The sequence below is a fragment of the Hylobates moloch genome, unplaced genomic scaffold, assembly GCF_009828535.3.
Source record: "Hylobates moloch isolate HMO894 unplaced genomic scaffold, HMol_V3 SCAFFOLD_11, whole genome shotgun sequence".
NCBI lineage: Eukaryota > Metazoa > Chordata > Mammalia > Primates > Hylobatidae > Hylobates > Hylobates moloch.
In genome coordinates this window covers 28,695,783-28,715,979 of record NW_026652286.1, presented here as the reverse complement: position 1 = coordinate 28,715,979, position 20,197 = coordinate 28,695,783, and the positions used below count along the sequence as shown (strand labels likewise).

Here is a 20,197-nt window from a genome sequence, read left to right as displayed (position 1 = left end):
TGATACAATCAGGTAGGAAATGTATAAAGATGAGTTTAGGGTTGTGGAGAGGAACTCCTTTTATTACAATGAAAATTGCAGAAAAAGTTTTCAGTGTAAGATAACAGGAAAAATGTGTTGGTAATATCAAGGAGAATCTAAACATTGTACTGTCAGACTAATGCTTTCTGTGGGTGAAAACTGGAACTGTCAGGTTAACCGTCTATTCGACGACCTTGAGTTACCACTGAGACATTTCTGAGGCACAACACTAAGAAAACGCATGTAATTGTCAAGGGTGGCAGGGCAGTGTTGCTCTCAAAGTCCCATCTGACTGACAGGGCAGAGGCTCTTCCTCACGGCCCGAATCTGCTTCCCGACAGCTCCAGGGTTCCCTCAGGAAGCCGCCCTCCACCTTCATTCACCTCAGGCATGTCCTGCAGAGCCCTCTGGAGAACCAGCTTCAGGTTCTGCCTATTTTGACGCTGCCTAAAGGAGCCCACGAAGAAGTAAATGACAGGGTTGGCACTACTGTTTAGAGGGGACAGGAAAATGGAAACTAGATGGACACGACAGAAAATGACTTCCAAATCCAGGTGGATCCCAGTAGACAGGGCCCAGTGAACGCCGAAGGAAAGGCCGCGGAGTAGGAAGACCAGCACTGTGAGCAGGATCGTCACGTACAGCCCGGTCAGCGGCGTCTTCCAGGATCCACAGAGAATCCTAACGAGCAGGACCAGGCTGGACCCACAGAGGACCACACATAAAAAAATCAGCCACGCGACTGTGATGAAATCTGATGTTTGACACCAAACAGAATCAGCATCACAAAACAGGAAGTCACAGAGCCTCCACTCCAGGATGCTCCGCAGTAGGGACAGGGCCCAGAGCAAGACGCACACGACCCCTGAAAGGTGTGTGTGGGGCCGCGGCAGCGGTACCAGGTGGGCCACAGGACGCACAGGCAGCGCTCGGTACTCATGGCACTCAGAAAGCTCAGGCCTGTAAAGTATAGAAAGGTCATCACAGGAATGAGGATTTTGGAGATGGGATGACAGATATTGATGAGGAGTGAGGCGGAACGTATAACGTGGCCGCTGAGGAAGAGGAAGTCGGCCGCGGCCAGGTTGAGGATGTAGATGGAGACGGCGTTCCTCCTCATGCCGCAGCCCAGGAGCCAGAGCACAACCGCGTTTCCTGTCAGCCCGGCAAGAGAAATGATGCAGGTCAGCACCGTGAGGCTCAGGGTCTGCTTGTAACAAGGAGTCTCCTCAGTTCCGTTAATTGGTGTCAGTTCTGTATCCAAGGCTGGGATGCTTGGATCCATGCTCAGAAATCGTAGTCTGGTGTCCCTGGGAACACAAACCAGATGTGATCACCAGCTATTTGATCTCTGATTCTCACCACCACCCTGCCATGTGGGATTTACTGTTCTCCTTTTAAAGAGGAGAGAAACAGAGGCTCACAGAGAATAAGTCGCCTATCAAAAGGTGGGGGTCCTCAAATCCAGTTCCTGCTGACTCTGAAGCCTGACCTCTCTTTATTGCCACACAAGTTCTGTACTGACATGGGAATAACATTAGGATCAAAACACCCCCATTCAAGTGGCCAGGGCTGTGGACCCGATGATTACTCTATCCTGGGCCTGAAATTTCTCTCAGGTGGAGGAATTCAGATACACAAAGAGGTGGTTGTGACACCCTCATGACTAGGACTGGTCATCCATGGATAGGAAAGAAGACCATGCATTATGAAGCAGAGGAAAATGGGATCTTCGCTAGGATAAGTGTGGAAATGGCTGGGCTTCGTGGGTGAGAAATAACTTAGTGTGTCAGTCATTGCAGACAGGACCACATTTTACATTTTATACTCCCAGTGCCTATTTCCATGAGCAGCACACAGTGCTCTTCATAAATATTCATTCAATGAATGAATGAATGCATGAGGAGCCTAATGGTAATGGTAGATTTTGGTGAAATGGAAAATAAAAATGAAAGCACAATGTAAGGCATTAGAACACACAGTTTTAATTATATGAAGAGAATTTCATTAATCAGAAATCTATTTGTCGACAGCTCTGTGTTGAGAAGAATGATTGATGTGTGCCCAACACCAGAAAATGACCACTGATGTGCCTTTGAAATGAGGTCTCAGTGTAGCTTTGCTGAACACCTAGAAGCATTTTTGTACACAACGTTTGGTTAGGGTGTGGGTCTGAGCTGAACTGTTCAGCAGTAGAGCAGAGGAAAGAGTAAGTGCGGGTGAGGTCTGAGTGCAACTGAAGGAAGTAATTGAATTGTTGGAATATCTATGGGGGACTAATAAGTGTTCTGCTCCATATACAAAATGTAACCCTATTTCCTTCTCTCTTTCAGTAGATCTGTGGTTTATTTCTCTGTTGATGAAAATATTTGTATTACCAGAGTCAATGAGGGAAAAAGGGCTGGTATAGGGTTTGGAGTATAAAGAGAGAGATTCACGCAGACTTCAACTGGAGAATGAGGACTGGGTCTAATCTGGGAGAATAACAGCAGCTGATTGAGAGTTTATTAGGTATTGTCTCTTTTAATTATCTGAAGAGCCTAGGAAGTAAGAATGAGTATTATTCCCATATGGCCAATAATGCATTGGAGCACAGAAAGAGTGAATTATTTGTCCTGGGGCTTATATAGTATGAATTTGAGCCCAGCAGGGCTGACTCATGATCCAGTCTTTGACCAGCCCTTTCCAACCAGCACGACTTTGTGTCGATTATACATGTTAGAGGGAGTAAAGCAACAGAGTGATTCTCAAGTGAAATCCAAGTTGGCAGTCAAAATTGTGGTGTGAAAAAAAAAAACTAACCTAAACAAACTCCAGATAGAGAATGAGAAGCTAATCAAATAGGGAACAAAATAGAGGAGAGTGAAAGCCATTTAGGAACAAATTAAGGAGTTCCTTTTTGCCTATCTGAGGCCACCTTTGCTCTGGAATCCCAAGAATGCACATGGGCAGGAGGCTTCCATGTGGAAAGAAGATTCACCCTCTGCTGGGAGTACAGAGAAACATCAAGAATTAATGTATCCATCCTGACCTTTAGTAGAAAGACAAGCTGCCACATCCCTGATTGGCCCGAAAAGGAAATGGGAGGAAAAGGAGAACATCTGTTATCCACATTCAGGGCACTAAACACTTTGTCCGTCTATATTTAGGGTATGATATATTTGTCTTCCTCATGAAACCTGAAGCTCCATAAGCTGTCTTTTTCACTGTAGTATCACCTGTCTTTTTCACTGTAGTATCATCAACATTTAGCATGTCTTTCTTAAAGACCATCTATGGTATTATCCTCATATAACATAAGATGAAGCCAAGGCCTATAGAATTAAAGGGTTTTCCTGAGATCATAACATGGAAAACGGGTCCAATACCAGTTCCTGGTCCCTGAAGCCCTGTATGAGACTTCTGAACTGTTCTCTGCCCCATCATTTTATTTCTGAGGAGTTCCTGAAAAATCTTGATTTGAGCGCAGAATCAGAGACAGTGCGGGGCTGAAGAGACTGCTGGGTTGCCCCAATAATCATTTTCCTCTTTGGTCACATAACAATTCTGAGAGTGTAAAAACAGCACAAGGACCCACATCCCAGTGTTCCTTGATGATGGTGCCATCATATGAGCAGGTGTTGTTCAATGTAAGATGCACAAAAGTGATCCCTGGCTCATGGGTAGAACGAGCAAGGCCTCTCCGTCCTTTCATCCTTTTCCATCATACTGGAATGCTGATGTGACTGGGAATCATGCAGGATCACAAAAATGAGGGCAACTCTCTAGGCACTGGGGAGTTGCAATTTTGGAATTCTGATGTATGATGCCTTGGAGCTTCCAGCTGGGATCTAGAAGATGGTCATCTCTGGGTATTCATTGGGGCTTGCTTCCGGAACCTCAGCACACACCAAAATCTGCAGATGCTCATTTCTTTATACAAAATGATGTGATATTTGTATACAACATATGCACTTTCTCCTAGATACATTAAATCATTTCTAAGTTACTTAGAATAACTGACACAATGCAATTGCTATGTAAATTCTTTTTTTTTACAGTATCAATTCAGAAGTAATGACAAGAAGAAACAAGTTTATACCTGCTCAATATATACACAACTCTGCCATACTCTTATTTTTAAAATAGTTTCCACCTGTGGTTTGTTGAATCTGCAGATTCAGAATGTAGTGACCCAGAGGCACAACTGTACTTTCTTGTTAAGATATTTCTACTTTGTGTCTTTATGAGAGCAACCAAACTTATATTCTAAACAAAAGAAACATGTCCTCTCTTTAAAAAATTATTTAATTTTCTATGCATTTTTTATGAATGCAAACATGTCTGCATAGAAGGGACAGTAGAGAAGGACATGCCAAACATTAGTCTGATAGAGTTGAAATGAGACAGGAATCAATTACCTTTAGACAGAAAAAACCACAGGAAGTAGGAGGATATAAGAAGGTGTGAGGGATAGTCTTAGTTGCCAGGAAGATTTGCTTTCCATTCTTCTCTATCCTGCTTAACATCCCAAGAGAGTGGCTTCTATGTACCACATCAGTGGGATTCTTTTAAATTCTTGTTTCTGGTGGAATTGAGACACTGGGAGACACCAGGGGGAGACTGGAAGACAGCAGGAGAGCCACTTGGGATTTCCACCTCCTGGCTCTCTGCCGGTGTATTAGTTCATTCTTGAATTGCTATAAAGAAATACCTGAGTCTGGGAAATTTATGAAGAAAACAGGTTTAATTGGCTCATGGCTCTGCAGGCTATACAGGAAGCATAGCAGCTTCTGCTTCTAAGGAGGCCTCAGGAGGCTTCCATTCATGGTGAAAGGCCAAGGGGGAGACAGGCCTCTCACATGGTGAGAGCAGGAGCAAGAGAGAGAGGGAAGAGGTGCTACACACTTTTAAACAACTAGATTTCATGAGAACTCATCAGTATCACAACAACAATACCAAAGGGGGATGGTGTTAAAACATTCATGCGAAACCATCCCCGTGATCTAATAATCATCTGCCATCAGGCCCTCCTTCCAAAATGGGGAATTACAATCAACATGAGATTTGGGTAGGGACACAGATCCAAAGCATATCAGCCTGTGTGGCTGTGTGTTGGCCATGCAGGGCTTCTCCACCTGCCTGCTCATGTTCTCCCACCCCTATGGATACAGCTATGGCTATGGTGACAATAATAACTGCTCCTTCCCTGTCCCTTTCAGCCTAGGGGAGGACTTAGGAAGAAAAATTTTGAAAAGTAAGTAAAACAACAAAACTGGCTTCTACAGCAGTTCAGCTCTAGGAAGCAATGCCTGCATGTCCCCTCGCTCATTAAATGAATGTTAGAGGTAGCATTCTTTCCATGAGGGCAGATTGAATGATTGGAATAAAGGAAGTGATATGGGGAGATAAGTCAGAAGCAGAGACCCTATTTGGAACTCACACAGACTGGGTTGGTAGCAATTGGTTTCCAGAAGGAAGCTCCATGTCTTCTGTCTTTTCATGAAACAAGCTCATGATACCCTGCATGTAGCACTGAGGTGGAAACACAGGGACGTGATCTTGTAGCTAAAACTGTAACTGACTATAAAAGAAGACAGTTCTTGGTACTTACCCTTATCTTCCCTTTTTCTTTTGTCCAGAGGTGAAGATCTCCCTTGTGGTAAAGGTGGTGGGCCTTTCTGGGATTCAGTAACTTCAGAGGACCCTTTTGTGTTGCTTAATTCAGGGGATGCCTATGGGAGCTAGAGTGAACACTGGTTAGCAACCCAGGCTTATGAAGATGCTGGACAGACTTGTTATTTCCTGTATGAGGACTGTGGACAAATCAGAGGCCAGAGGTATTCAAGACACAAATCCCAACTGAGATGATTCTTGGCCTCTGTCCCATATCCAGTACATATAAGCCTCTCTCATCACATCCCATCTTGTTCACCTTCCTGTAAATAATTGCTGTCCTGATTTTAAAAATCAATTATGGGCCTAGGTATCACATCAAGTAATGTGAACTTTCATTATGAGGCTTTATAAATAATGAAAAAAGTGGATCATAGGATCATTCAAGGCTGACAATGTCCTGACACCATTTTTTTGGTGTTTTCTTTATTATAGTGGTAATCTATTCATGTGTATACTTTCTTTCCAAATGCTAAATTGTATGCAAAGTGAAAGTCTAGAATCCCATTGTCTAGAGGCTACCACTTGCCACACTGTTCATTCTTACTTCTTTTATCAACTCTGAACAGTGAACTTTTTTTAAGTTCTGTGAAATCAAATCATTTATTATTATTTGTATTTCAATGGGTTTTTGGGGAACAGGCGGTGTTTGGTTACATGCATAAGTTCTTTAGTGGTGATTTCTGAGATTTTGGTGCACCCATCACCCAAGCAGTGTATACTGTACCCAGTGTGTAGTCTTTTGTCTCTCATCCCTCTTTCATCCTTCCTCCCAAGTCCTCAAAGTTCATTATATTATTCTATGCCTTTGTGTCCTCACAGCTTAGCTCCCACTTATAAGTGAGAACATATGATGTTTGGTTTTCCATTGCTGAGTTACTTCACTTAGAATAATGGTCTCCAATTCCATCTAGGCTGCTGAGAATGCCATTATTTCGTTCCTTTTTATGACTGAGTAGTGTTCCATGGTATGTGTGTGTGTGTGTATATACATACACACACATATACATATATATATACCCACACATATACGTACACACACACTATATATATATATATATATATAATTTTCTTTATCCACTTGGTGATTGATGGGCATTTGAGCTGGTTCCATATTTTTGTAATTGCAATTGTGCTGCTATAAACATGCAAGTGCAAGTGTCTTTTTCGTAAAATGACTTCTTTTCCTCTGGGTAGATACCCAGGAGTGGGATTGCTGGATCAAGTTGTAGATCTACTTCTAGTTCTTTAAGGAATTTCCACACTGTTTTCCATAGTGGTTGTGCTAGTTCACATTCCCACCAGCAGTGTAAAAGTGTATTTTTTTTACCACATCCCTGCTGACATCTATTATTTTTAGATTTTTAAATTATGGCCATTCTCGCAGGTGTAAGGTGGTATTGCATTATGGTTTTGATTTGCGTTTCCCTGATCATTACTGGTGTTAAGCATTTTTTCCTATGTTTGTTGGCCATTTGTATATCTTCTTTTCAGAACTGTCTATTCATGCCCTTAGCCCACTTTTTGATGGGACTGTTTGTTTTCTTCTTGCTAATTTGTTTGAGTTCCTTGTAGATTCTGGATATTTGTCCTTTGTCAGATGCATAGTTTGTGAAGATTTTCTCCCACTCGGTGGGTTGTCTGTTTGCTCTGCTGATGATTTCCTTTGCTGTGCAGAAGCTTTTTAGTTTAATTAAGTCCCACATATTTATGTTTTTCTTGCATTTATCTTTGGGTTCTTGGTCGTGAAGTTTTACCTAAGCGGATGTCTAGAAGGGTTTTTCTGGTGTCATCTTCTAGAATGTTTATGGTTTTAGGTCTTATATTGAAGTCTTTGATCCATCTTGAGTTGATTTTTGTATGAGGTGAGAGATGAGGATCCAGTTTCATTCTTCTACATGTGGCTTGCCAATGATCTCAGCACTATTTGTTAAATAGGGTGTCCTTTCCCCACTTTATGTTTTTGTTTGCTTTGTCAAAAATCAGTCGGCTGTAAGTATTTGGCTTCATTTCTGGATTCTCTATTCTTTTCCATTAGTCTATGTGCCTAATTTTATGCCAGTGCCATGCTGTTTTGGTGACTTTAGCTTTGTAGTATAGTTTGAAGACCCGTAAAGTGATGCCTCCAGATTTGTTCTTTTTGCTTAGTGTTGCTTTGGCTATGCAGGTTTTTTTTTTTTTGGTATGAATTTTAGAATTGTTTTTTCTAGTTTTGTGAAGAATGATTATGATATTTTTGTAGGAATTGCATTGAATTTGTAGATTGTTTTTGGCAGTATGGTCATTTTCACAATATTGATTTTACCCATCCATGAGCATGGGGTGGATTTCCATTTGTTTGTGTCATCTACGATTTCAGCAGTTTCATAGTTTTCTTGTAGAGGTCTTTCACCTCCCTGGGTAGGTATATTCCTAAGTTGTTTTTGTTGTTGTTGTTTTGTTTGTTTTGGTTTTTTGTTTTTTACAACTATTGTAAAAGGGTTTGAGTTCTTGATTTGATTCTCAGCATGATCACTATTGGTATATAGCAATGCTACTGATTTGTGTACTTAATTTGTATCCTGAAACTTTACTGAATTTATGTATCAATTCTAGGAGCTTTCTGGATGAGTCTTTAGGGTTTTCTAGGTATACATTCATATCATTGGTGAACAGGGACAGTTTGACTTCCTCTTTACTGATTTGGATGCCCTTGATTTCTTTCTCTTGTCTGATTGCTCTGGTTAAAACTTCCACTACTATGTTGAATAGAAGTGGTGAAAGTAGGCATCTTTGTCTTGGGAGCATGTTTTCAACTCTGGGAGAATGTTTTCAACTTTTCCCCATTTAGTATAATGTTGGCTATAGGTTTGTCATAGGTGGCTTTTATTATGTTAAGATATGTACCTTCTATGCCGATTTTGCTGAAGGTTTTAATCATACACGGATGCTAGATTTTGTCAAATGCTTTTTCAGTGTCTATTGAGATGATCAGGTAATTTTTGTTTTCAATTCTGTTTATCTGATGTATCACATTTATTGACTTGTGTATGTTAACCCATCCCTGCATCCCTGGTATGAAACCCACTTGATAATGGTGGATTATCTTTTTGATATGCTCTTGGATTGGGTTAGCTAGTATTTTGTTGGGGATTTTTGCATCCACATTCATCAGGGATACTGGTCTGTAGTTTTCTTTATTTGTTACATCATTTCCTGTTTTTTGTATTAGGGTGACACAGGCTTCATAGAATGCTTTTGGCAGGATTTCCTGTTTCCCTATATTTTGGAATAGTTTCAGTAAGATTTGTACCAATTCTTCTTTGGTACAAAGAAGAAAATTGGAATTCTGATAGAATTCAGCTGTGGATCCATCTGGTCCTGTACTTTTTATGTTGGCAATTTTTAAAATTTTTATTTCAATCTCACTGCTTTTTTGTTGGTCTGTTCAGAGTTTCTATTTCTTCTTGGTTTAATCTAGGAGGTTTGTATATTTCCAGGAATTTATGAATATCCTCTAGGCTTTCTGGTTTTTGTATGTAAAGGTGTTCACAATAGCCTTGAATGATCTTTTGTATTTCTGTGGTATTGGTTGTTATATCTCCTGTTTCATTTCTAATTGAGCTTAGTTGGACACTCTCTGTTCTTTTATTGGCTACGCTCATCAATGGTCTGTCAATTTCGTTTATGTTTTCAAAGAACCAGCTTTCTGTTTCACTTATCTTTTGTTTGTTTGTTTGTTTCAGCATCATTTAATTCTGCTCTGATCTTTGTTATTTCTTTTCTTCTGCTGGGTTTGGGTTTAGTTTGGTCTTGCTTCTCTGGCTCCTTGAGGTGTGACCTTAGATTGTCTGTTTGTGCTTTTTCAGACATTTTGATATGTGCATTTAATGCTATAAACTTTCCCTTTAGCACCACTTGTGCTGTATCCCAGAGCTTTTAATAGCTTTTGTCACTATTATGGTTCAGTTCATAGAATTTTTAAATTTCCATCTTGATTTAATTATTGATCCAATGATCATTCAGGAGCAGTTTAATTTCCATTTATTTGCATGGTTTTGGATGTTCCTTTTGGAGTTGATTTCCAATTTTATTCCACCACAGTCTGAGAGAGTACTTGCTATAATTTTGATTTTCTTAAATTTGAGACTTGTTTTGCGGCCTATCATATGGTCTATCTTGGAGAATATTCCATGTGCTGATGAATAAAATGTACATTCTGCAGTTGTTGGGTAGAATTTTCTGTAAATATCTGTTAATTTGTCTCAGGGTATAGTTTAAATCCATTGTTTCTTTTCTGGCTTTTTGTCTTGATGACCTGTCTAGTGCTGTCAGTGGAGTATTGAGGTCCCACACTACTATTGTGTTACCATCTATCTCATTTCTTAAGTCTAGTGGTAACTGCTTTTGTAAACTTGGGAGCTGCAGTGTTAGGTGCATATATATTTAGGATTCTAATATTTTCCTGTTGGACTAGACCTTTTATCATTATATAATGTTGGAGGCTGCATAAATGTTTCTTATGACTAGGCAAAATTGAAGCCTGTCAGTAACAATATGAACCTGTGATCAATTAAGCAGCTGACCAATTGTTGCCTCCTCCTTGGTCTTGTTACCCAATAAATATGAAGGGCTGAGAAGCTCGGGCAGTGGCCTTTGCTCACTAGAAGCAGGGAGCTCTTTTCTTTTTCTATCCTCTCTTCTTCTCATGTTGCCTTTCATTAAAACAGTTTCTTTTTTTTTTTTTTGGTTATCATTTCTACATTTATCCCTTCGTTCAGTCATAATGACGGTCTCAAGCAGTAATAGTAATTGCTGAATGATGGTCTCAAGCCATAACAGTAGTAACTGCTGTACTGAGAGTCTCAAGTAGTAGTTGTGGCAGTCAGCCACAAGTGGCACACTAACAGGGACTATCAGGGACAAACAGATCTGAAGAGACCTGAAGGGACCTGAAGAGGCCTGCAGGGATAAATAGAGATAAACAGAAAGAGATAAATAGAAACAAATAGAGATAAGTAAGTAGAGATAAGTAAGTAGAGATAGGTAGGGAAAGACAGGGACTTGCAGGAACTAACAGGTACCATAGGGACAGATAGGGATAGATAAAGACTAGCAAAGACTAGCAATATAAGGTCAATGTCCTAAAGAGGTACACAAGTAGAGACGAGCAAAGACTAGCAGAGATTTGCAGGGACAGGCACGGACAGATAGGGATAGATAGGGTCCTATAGGGACTTGAATGAGGAAGATCTGCTGGAGCAGAAAAAACTAAAGCCCAGAAAAATTTAAAACCAACTAGACAAATGAGAAACCCTGTTACAAGTCTGCCAGGAGCAACGTAAGGTCAGCACTCTAAAAAGGTACTGGTCAGTGCCCTAGAGGTACAAAGAACGGGAAGTTTTTGAATCAGGGTAACATGAGGAAGAATTTGATTGTTTCTGTTTATTTTCTCTTTTTTGTTTGGCGTTTGGTATGTACCATCTTTTTGTTATTTCAGGGTTTGAGAGAATTTTTTGCTACACCTACAGCACCTATCAAAAGTGCTGTAGGATGATCAGGAGAGGGAGGATGAAAATTGGCTTGCACCGTCTTCTTTTGTGGCTACCGAAAGGCTGACTTTAGCTTTGGCTTTCATGGATTGTAACGTGCACTGGCACCTGTGAGATGTGCAGAGGACTTGGGAGGTTTTTTCGGAGCCTGTCAAGATGTGAGAATTGAGCTTCATTGCTCTGCAGTATTGACTCAGGCAGTGGCTAATTTGGTAGCTGACAGATATAAAGGAAGCCAAGGGTCAAGCCCTAAAGTGGGAAAGTGTTATAAGTGTAGAAAAATTGGATGTTTCAAAAAAGAACACTACCAGACCACTGGGCAAGAGGGATCTTGTAACACAGTTCCCCTCTCAACAGAAAAAAATGCCAGGACCTTGCCCTCATTGCAATAAAATAAATCATTGGGCTAATCAGTGTCACTCAAAATTTCACCAAAACGGCACCCCCCTGTTGGGAAGTGAGAAGGTGGCCTGGACCTGGGCACCTCAAACTATGAAGGCATTTCCCCGTCCAGGCCCTAACTCTGTCTCGGGGTGGGTTTCTGGAGGCACATTGATTCCCTTTCCCCAGGAACATCTGGAAATGCAGGATTAGGTCCCCTAGAGAACAAATTATATTAACTGAAAGAAACAAACTCACTAAGATTCACATTGATACTTGGGGATCTTTGCCAACAAAATACGTGGGATTGATTTTGGTAAAAGTTGTCTTAACTTACAGGCCCAGGAGTTGTTGATTTTGATTGTGAAGGAGAAATTCAGGTAATGGTAGTGTCACAAGATCTTTAGGTTTTTGAACCGGGAGAATATGTTGCTCAACTGTTGCTTATTCCCTTTAAGTTGTACCCTTCTCCACATAAGAAGAAGCAAGGAGGTCAGGGATTCGGAAGTGCAACTAGGAGAGAGATATATCTACACAATCCATAGCTTCTCATAGACCCACTTGTGCAGTTAAGTTTTGTGGGCTTATGGATACAGGAGCAAGAGACTGGTCTCTCATGGTAATAGATCTTGAGGATTGTTTACAAGAAGGATAAGCCTCAGTTTGCTTTTTCTGTGTCTTCTTTAATCAGAAAGAGCCTGTCTCTCATTATGAATGGAAAGTTTTACCCCACAGTAGTTAACCAAAGAGGCAGAAGCTGAGTTACTGCCAGTAGAACAAATGCTTCAGCAGCGGCATGCCTCCCGGCTACAGCCACAAAAGGCTTTGCTTCTGTTTCAGTAGATTTACTAACGTGGGGATGAGGGTAGGCTTGTGTTTTTGCAGGAGATGAACAAGCCATGCGGGTGCCCTCAAGATGTGTGTGACCATGGAATGGGAGACTGGAGGGACCCATGAATTCCCTGGTTCCCCCAGTACGAGCCATAAGCCAGTTGAATTTGGACGCGAAGACGGAACTAGGACTGACCGGAGTCACGTTGACATCAACCACCATAATATGGGGACAGATCAGGAAAACCACACAGGAAGCTGAGAAATTGCTGGAGCACCAGGGATTCGCCTTTTGCTGGAACTCAGAGGTGCAATCTATGCTTAACGGACCAATGCTTTCTGACTGGGCTCCTCTGTACCCTGAATACAAGAGGCCCTAATAGTTAAGTAGGAATATCATCTCCCCTATTCAGCAAGAAGTTGTAGAAGATGGACCTTCATCCTTCTGCAACTCTTAGGATTAAGGGTCCTCTTGCAAAAGGGAAGGGGGAAATATGTAAGAAGCATTCAAACCAGAGTGACTCCATTTTGAATAAGGGTTAAGAAAAATTAAGCTGGATCACCAGCTGGCAATTAAGGGCTGCACAGCCTGCAATTGCCTTGATCAATTAATTTAAAAACAAAAAGGAGATGTTGGAGGCTGCACAAGTATTTCTTATGATTAGGCACAATTGAAGCCTGTCAGTAATAATATGAACCTGTGATCAATTAAGCAGCTGAACAATCATTACCTCCTCCTTGCTCTTGTTACCCAATAAATATGAAGCTCTGAGAAGCTCGGGCGGTGGCCTTTGCTCATTAGGAGCAGGGAGATCTTCTCTCTTCTCTCTTCTCTCCGTGTTGTCTTTCCCTAAAAGTTTGTTGTTGTTGTTGTTGTCATTTCTACATTTGTCCCTTCGTTTAGTCATGAGGATGCTCTCAAGCAGTAACAGTAGTAACTGCCGTAATGACGGTCTCAAGTAGTGACAGTAGTAACTGTCGTAGTGACCGTCTCAAGTAGTGGTTGTGGCAGTCAGCCACAACATAATATCTGTCTTTGTTTTTAACTGTTGTTGCTTTAAAGTCTTTTTTCTGATATAAGAATAAGAATATAAGATATAAGAACAGCTCCTCCTGCTCACGTTTAGTGTCGATTTGAGCGGACTTTTTCCACCCCTTTACAGTGTTAGTATTGAGATGTGAGGTGTTATTCTATTCATAATGCTAGTTGTTGTCTGAATACCTTATTTTTTCATCGTGTTACTGTTTTATAGGTCCTGTGAGATTTAATCTCTGACAAGGTTCTATTTTGGTCTATTTTAAGGTTTTATTTCAAGATTTAGAGCTCCTTTCAGGAGTTCCTGTAGTGCTGGCTTGGTAGTGGCGAAATCTCTCAGCATTTGTTTGTCTAAAAAAAACTGTAACTTTCCTTCATTTATGAAGCTTAGTTTCATTGGATACAATATTCTTGCCTGGTAATTGTTTTGTTTAAGGGGGCTAAAGATGGGGCCCCAATCCCTTCTAGCTTGTAGGGTTTCTGCTGAGAAATCTGCTGTTAATTTCATATGTTTTCCTTTACAGATTACCTCATGCTTTTGCCTCACCACTCTTAAGGTTCTTTCCTTCATCTTGACTTTCTGTAATGTGATGACTGTGTGCCTAGGTGGTGGTCTTTCTGTGATGAATTTTATGGGATGTTTTTCGAGCTTCTTGTATTTGGGTGTCTAGATCTCTAGCAAGGCCAGGGAAATTTTCCTTGATCATTCCCTCAAATATCTTTTCCCAACTTTTAGATTTTTCTTCTTCCTCAGGAACACCAATTAGTCTTATGTTTGGTTTAACATATTGGGAACTCCAATTATTCTTAGATTTGGTCATTTAACATCCCCAGTTTCTTGGAGGATTTGTTCATTTTTTTTTTTAAGTTATTTTTTAGTTGCCTTTGTCATGTTGGGTTAATTTGAAACCTTGTTTTCCAACTCTGAAGTTCTTTCTTCTGCTTGTTTGATTCTATTCAGATTTTCCAGTGTATTTTGCATTTTTCTGTGTCCTTCATTTTCAGAAGATGTAATTTTCTAAATTTATGCTATTTCTCTGGGGAATTTTTTCTGTCCATATCCTGTAACATTTAAAATATTTCTTTGAGTTGGTATTCACCTGTCTCTGGTGCCTCCTTGAGTAGCTTAATAATCGACCTTCTGAATTCTTTTTATTTATTTTTTTTTGTGTGTGGCAATTCAGAGATCTTTTCTTGGTTTGGATCCATTGCTGGTGAGCTAGTGTGATTTTTGGAGGGTGTGAATGAAACTTGTTTTGTCATATCAATTGTTTTTCTGGTTCCTTCTCATTTGGGTAGACTATGTCAGAGGGAAGATCTGGGGCTCAAGGGCTGCTGTTCAGATTCTTCTGTCCCATGGGGTGATCCCTTGAAGTGGCTCTCCCTTTTCTCCTAGGGATGGGACTTGCTGAGAGCCAGACTTCAGTGACTGTTATTTCTCTTTTGAGTCTAGCCACCTAGGGGAGCTCTTAGGCTCTGGGCTGGTACTGGGGAGTGTCTGCAAAGGGTCCTGGGATGTGATCTGTGTTCAGGTCTGTCAGTCATGAATACCAGGACCTGCTCTGGTGGAGGTAGTAGGGGAGTGAGGTGGACTCTATGTGGGACCTTGATGGTAGTTTTGTTTAGTGTATTGGTTTTTTCAAATGCTGGTTGTGCTGGCAGTAAAGTTGTCACATGGACAGATTCAGGACCTCTGGTTAGCCAGGATGTTGCAGACTGTGGAGTTATCTGATATTTTCTCCTTTCTTCAGGCAGGGTTGTTTTGTGAGTTGCTGTAATGGTTGTGTGGTTGGCCTCCAGCCAGGAGATGAGGCTTTCAACAGCATCAGCTGCAGTAGTTTAGGGAGGATACAAGTTTTCCCTGTAGTCACCTGGATAAGTATTCAGGTTTCTCAGGTGCTGGGGGGTGGGGGTTGGGTGGGCTGTAGAGCTCCCAAGAGATTATATCTTTTGTCTTTGGCTTCCAGGGCAGGCAGAGAAAGACCATCAGTTGGGGGTAGGGTTAGGTATGTCTGAGCTCAGACTATCCTTGGGATGGGCTTGCTGTGGGAGATGGGGGTGTGTTTCTCAGCTTGATGGAGTTACATTCCCAGGGCTATTAGGGCTGCTTCTGCTGCATCATACAGGACTTCAGGGAAGTGGGGGGAAAGCTGGCAGTGACAGGCCTCACCCAGCTCCCATGCAGCCAGAAAGCCCAGTCTCACTCCTGCTGTGCTCCCCCAACAGCACCAACTTTATATCCAGGGGCTGAGAACTTGCCAGAGGAAAGCCCGCCTGCTGAGAAAGCAAGCAGGGCTTTCAGGCACTGCCCCCTCCCTGTCCCAGCTTCTGTGCTTTTATTGGCACTTCGTGTTTGCCTCCCACCCCCAAATTATGTCCTGGAAAATTCACGCTCCGTGGAAATTATCACGAAGTTCAGCTGGAAGTTTCCTTCTCCCTGTGGTCCTTCCCCAATTTTACTGGCATCCCTCTGTTATAAATAAAGTTTCAGTGCCACAAAAGAAATAGCACTCGAATATAAAATTTTCTTTTTAATTCTCAGTCAGGCAAGTCACTTCTATAGTAGGGTGCACCCTTACAGATGGAGCAATGGTGAGCACACACTTGGACAAGGGAGGGAAACAGGTTCTTATCCCTGATGCATGTGGCCCCTGCTGCTGTGTTGTTCCCCTATTGGCTAGGATTAGACCGCACAGGCTAAACTAATTCTGACTGGCTAATTTAAAGAGTGATGGGGTGAGTGGTTTGGCGGGAAAAATGGTTATGACAGAGCAGGTAATTGGAATGAGTCAGGGTGGAGTAGGTAATCAGAATGAGTCAGGGTAGAGCAGGTAATCGAAAAAGGTTGCTTTACAATAAAGTTAAGTTTAAAAGTCAAAAGCAAAGAATTGAACATACTGACACTGATTCTTTGAAAAGAAATTTAGAACTGATATCTAACATTGGCAAAACATGAAAAGGAGAAACGGGCTGGGGGAAGAAGAAAACAAGGAGATATGATGTTCCAGAATTCCAAGCCATGGATTCATTGATGAGTAAGTAGTGTCAGTAGCGGCTACATGGTTGCAAGATTAACCTTTGGCTGAGCAATGAGGAGTCATTGCCAATGTTGTCAAAGTCGTTGCAGAGAAAGAGTGGCCTGAAGATGAAGCAGAGCAGGTGTGCGAGAGAATGGCAAATGGTGTGATGGATTTCCTGGACACCCCTGATGTGAACTGAAACACCACAGACAAGACAGTTCAGGTAGGTGGCTGCATGCCATGTTATTGTATAACAACCAATAGTGTTTCTATATACAAAACAAGCAGTAGGAAGAAATAAGAGAAAATGAACCCAACCACATCTTCTGAAAAAGAAGGGTAATGGGGATGGATGATTAAAACATAGTGTAAAGCCTGAATAAGCACAATACTGTAGTAGTCATTCATATATAGAAAAGCTAATCAATGGAAAAGTTGTAAAACTAACACATGCATATGGAAACATAGTACGGTCATATCTCTTATTTTTATAATTTTTTATTTTTGTAAATTTTTGTGGATACATGGTAGATGTATATATTTATGGGGTACATGAAATGTTTTGATAGAGGCATGCCATGTGAAATAAGCATATCATGGAGAATGGTGTATCCATCCCTCAATAATTTATCCTTTGAGTTACAAACAATCCCATTATATTCTTTAAGTTACTTAAAAATATACAATTCAGTTATTATTGACTACAGTAGCACTATTGTGCTATCAATGGTAGGTCTTATTCACTTTTTCTTTTAGTTTTTTTTTTTAAGTTCTAGGGTACATTTGCACAACGTGAAGGTTTGGTAAATAGGTATACATATGTCATGTTGGTTTGTTTCACCCATCAACTCATCATTTACATTAGATATTTCTCCTAATGCTATCCCTCCCCCAGTGCCCCCACCCCCCACAGGCCCCTGTGTGTGATGTTCCCCACCCTGTGTCTAAGTGATCTCATTGTTCAGTTCCCACCTATGAGTGAGAACATGCAGTGTTTGGTTTTCTGTCCTTGTGATAGTTTGCTGAGAATGATGGTTTCCAGCTTCATCCATGTCCCTGCAAAGGACATAAACTCATCCTTTTTTATGGCTGCATAGTATTCCATGGTGTGTATGTGCCACATTTTCTTAATCCAGTCTATCATTGATGGACATTCAGCTTGGTTCCAAGTCTTTGCTATTGTGAATAGTGCCACAAGAAACATACGTGTCCATGTGTCTTTATAGTAGCATGATTTATAATCCTTTGGGTATATACCCAGTAATGGGATGGCTGGGTCAAATGGTATTTCTAGTTCTAGATCCTTGAGGGATTGCCACACTGTCTTCCACAATGGTTGAACTAATTTGCACTCCCACCAGCATTGTAAAAGTGTTCCTATTTCTCCACATCCTCTCCAGCATCTGTTGTTTCCTGACTTTTTAATGATTGCCATTCTAACTGGTGTGAGATGGTATCTCACTGTGGTTTTGATGTGCATTTATCTGATGACCAGTGATGATGAGCATTTTTTCATGTGTCTGTTGGCTGCATAAATGTCTTCTTTTGAGAAGTGTCTGTTCATATCCTTTGCCCACTTTTTGATGAGGTTGTTTTTTTCTTGTAAATTTGCTTAAGTTCTTTGTAGATTCTGGATATTAGTCCTTTGTCAGATGTATAGACTGTGAAGATTGACTGAGGATTGTCTGTTTACTCTGCTTACTGTTCTTTTGCTGTGCAGAAGCTCTTCAGTTTAATTAGGCCCCAGCAATTTATCTTTGTTTTTATTGCATTTTCTTTTGGGTTCTTGATCATGAAGTCCTTGCCTAAGCCAGTGTCTGGAAGGGTTTTTCCAATGTTATCTTTTAGAATTTTCATAGTTTCAGGTCTTAAGTTTGAGTCCTTAATCCATCTTGAGTTGATTTTTGTATAAGGTGAGAGACGGGGATCTAGTTTTTCTCCTACATGTGGCTAGCCAATTATCCCAGCACCATTTGTTGGAAAGGGTGTCTTTTCCTCACTTTATGTTTTTGCTTCGTCAAATATCAGTTGGCTGTAAGTATTTGGGTTTATTTCTGGGTTCTCTATTCTGTTCCGTTGGTCTATATGCCTATTTTTATACCAGTACCACAATGTTTTGGTGACTATGGCCATACAGTTTGAAATCAGATATTGTGATACCTCCAGATTTGTTCTTTTTGCTCAGTCTTGCTTTGGCCATGTGGGCTCTTTTTTGGTTCCATGTGAATTTTATAATTGTTTTTTCTAATTCTGTGAGGAATGATGGTGGTATTTTGATGGGAATTGCATTGAATTTGTGGATTGCCTTTGGCAGTATAGTCATTTTCACAATATTGATTCTACACATCCCTGAGCATGCGATGTATTTCCATTTGTTCATGTCATCTATGATTACTTTCAGCAATGTTTTGTAGTTTTCCTTGCAGAGGTCTTTTAACTCCTTGGTTAGGTATATTCCTAAGCTTGCTTTTTTTTTTTTTTTTTTTTTTTTGCAGCTATTGTAATAGGAGTTGAGATCTTGATTTGATTCTCCACTTGGTCGCTGTCAGTGTATAGCAGAGCTACTAATTTGTGTACATTAATCTTGTATCGAGGAACTTTGCTGAATTCTTTTATCAGTTTTATGAGCTTTCTGGAGGAGTCCTTAGAGTTTTCAGGGACTGAAGTTTTCTTCTGTAAACAGTGACAGTTTGACTTCCACTTTACTGATTTGGATGCCCTTTTCTTTTTCTTGTCTGATTGCTCTGGCTAGAACTTCCAGTACTATGTTGAAGAGGAGTGGTGAGAGTGGACATCTTTGTCTTGTTCCCATTCTCAGAGGGAATGCATTAAACTTTTCCTCATTCAGTATAATGTTGGCTGTGGGTTTGTCATAGATGGCTTTTATTACATTAAGGTATGTCCCTTGTATGCAAATTTTGCCGAGAGTTTTATTCATAAAGGGATGCTGGATTTTGTCAAATGCTTTTTCTGCGTCTATTGAGATGATCATGTGACTTTTGTTTTTAATTCTGTTTAGATGATGTATTACATTTATTGACATATATGTTGAACCATCCCTGCATCCCTGGTATGAAACCCACTTGATCATGGTGGATTATCTTTTTGATATATTGTTGGATTCAGTTAGCTAGTATTTTGTTAAGGATTTTAGCATCTATGTTTATCAAGGATATCAGTCTGTAGTTTTCTTTTTTGGTTGTGTCCTTTCCTGGTTTTGGTATTAGGGTGATGCTGGCTTCATAGAATGAATTAGGGAGGGTTCCTTTCTTTCTTTATCTTGTGAAATGCTGTCAAAAGGATTGATGCCAATTCTTCTTTGAATGTCTGGTAGAATTCTGCTTGAATCTGTCTGGTCCTGGACTTTTTTTGTTGATAATTTTTAGATTACCATTTCAATCTTGCTGCTTGTTATTGGTCTGTTCAGGGTATCTAATTCTTCCTGATTTAAGCTAGGAGGGTTGTATTTTTTCAGGAATTTATCCATCTCTTCTAGGTTTTCTAGTTTATGTGTGTAAAGGTGTTCATAGTAGCCTGAATGATCTTTTGTATTTCAGTGGTGTCAGTTGTAATGTCTCCTGTTTCATTTCTTAGTGAGTTTATTTGAATTTTCTCTCTTCTTTTCTTGGTTCATCTTGCTAATGGTCTATCAATTTTATTTATCTTTTTAAGGCACCAGTTTTTTGTTTCATTTGTCTTTTGTATTTTTTATTGTTTCAATT

The 20,197-nt window shown here is 40.5% G+C and overlaps 1 protein-coding gene across 1 annotated transcript; it reads right to left on the bottom strand.

Annotated features, from left to right (window-relative positions):
- Window positions 1–335: 335 nt before the first annotated feature.
- On the bottom strand, window positions 336–5,689 carry LOC116477289 (mas-related G-protein coupled receptor member X3-like). The gene is given in 3 exon segments (XM_032168009.2): window positions 336–899; window positions 902–1,331; window positions 5,615–5,689. Coding segments are annotated over 2 exon segments (969 nt in total). The 5' UTR covers window positions 1,307–1,331; window positions 5,615–5,689.
- Between the last annotated feature and the right edge of the window lie 14,508 nt (window positions 5,690–20,197).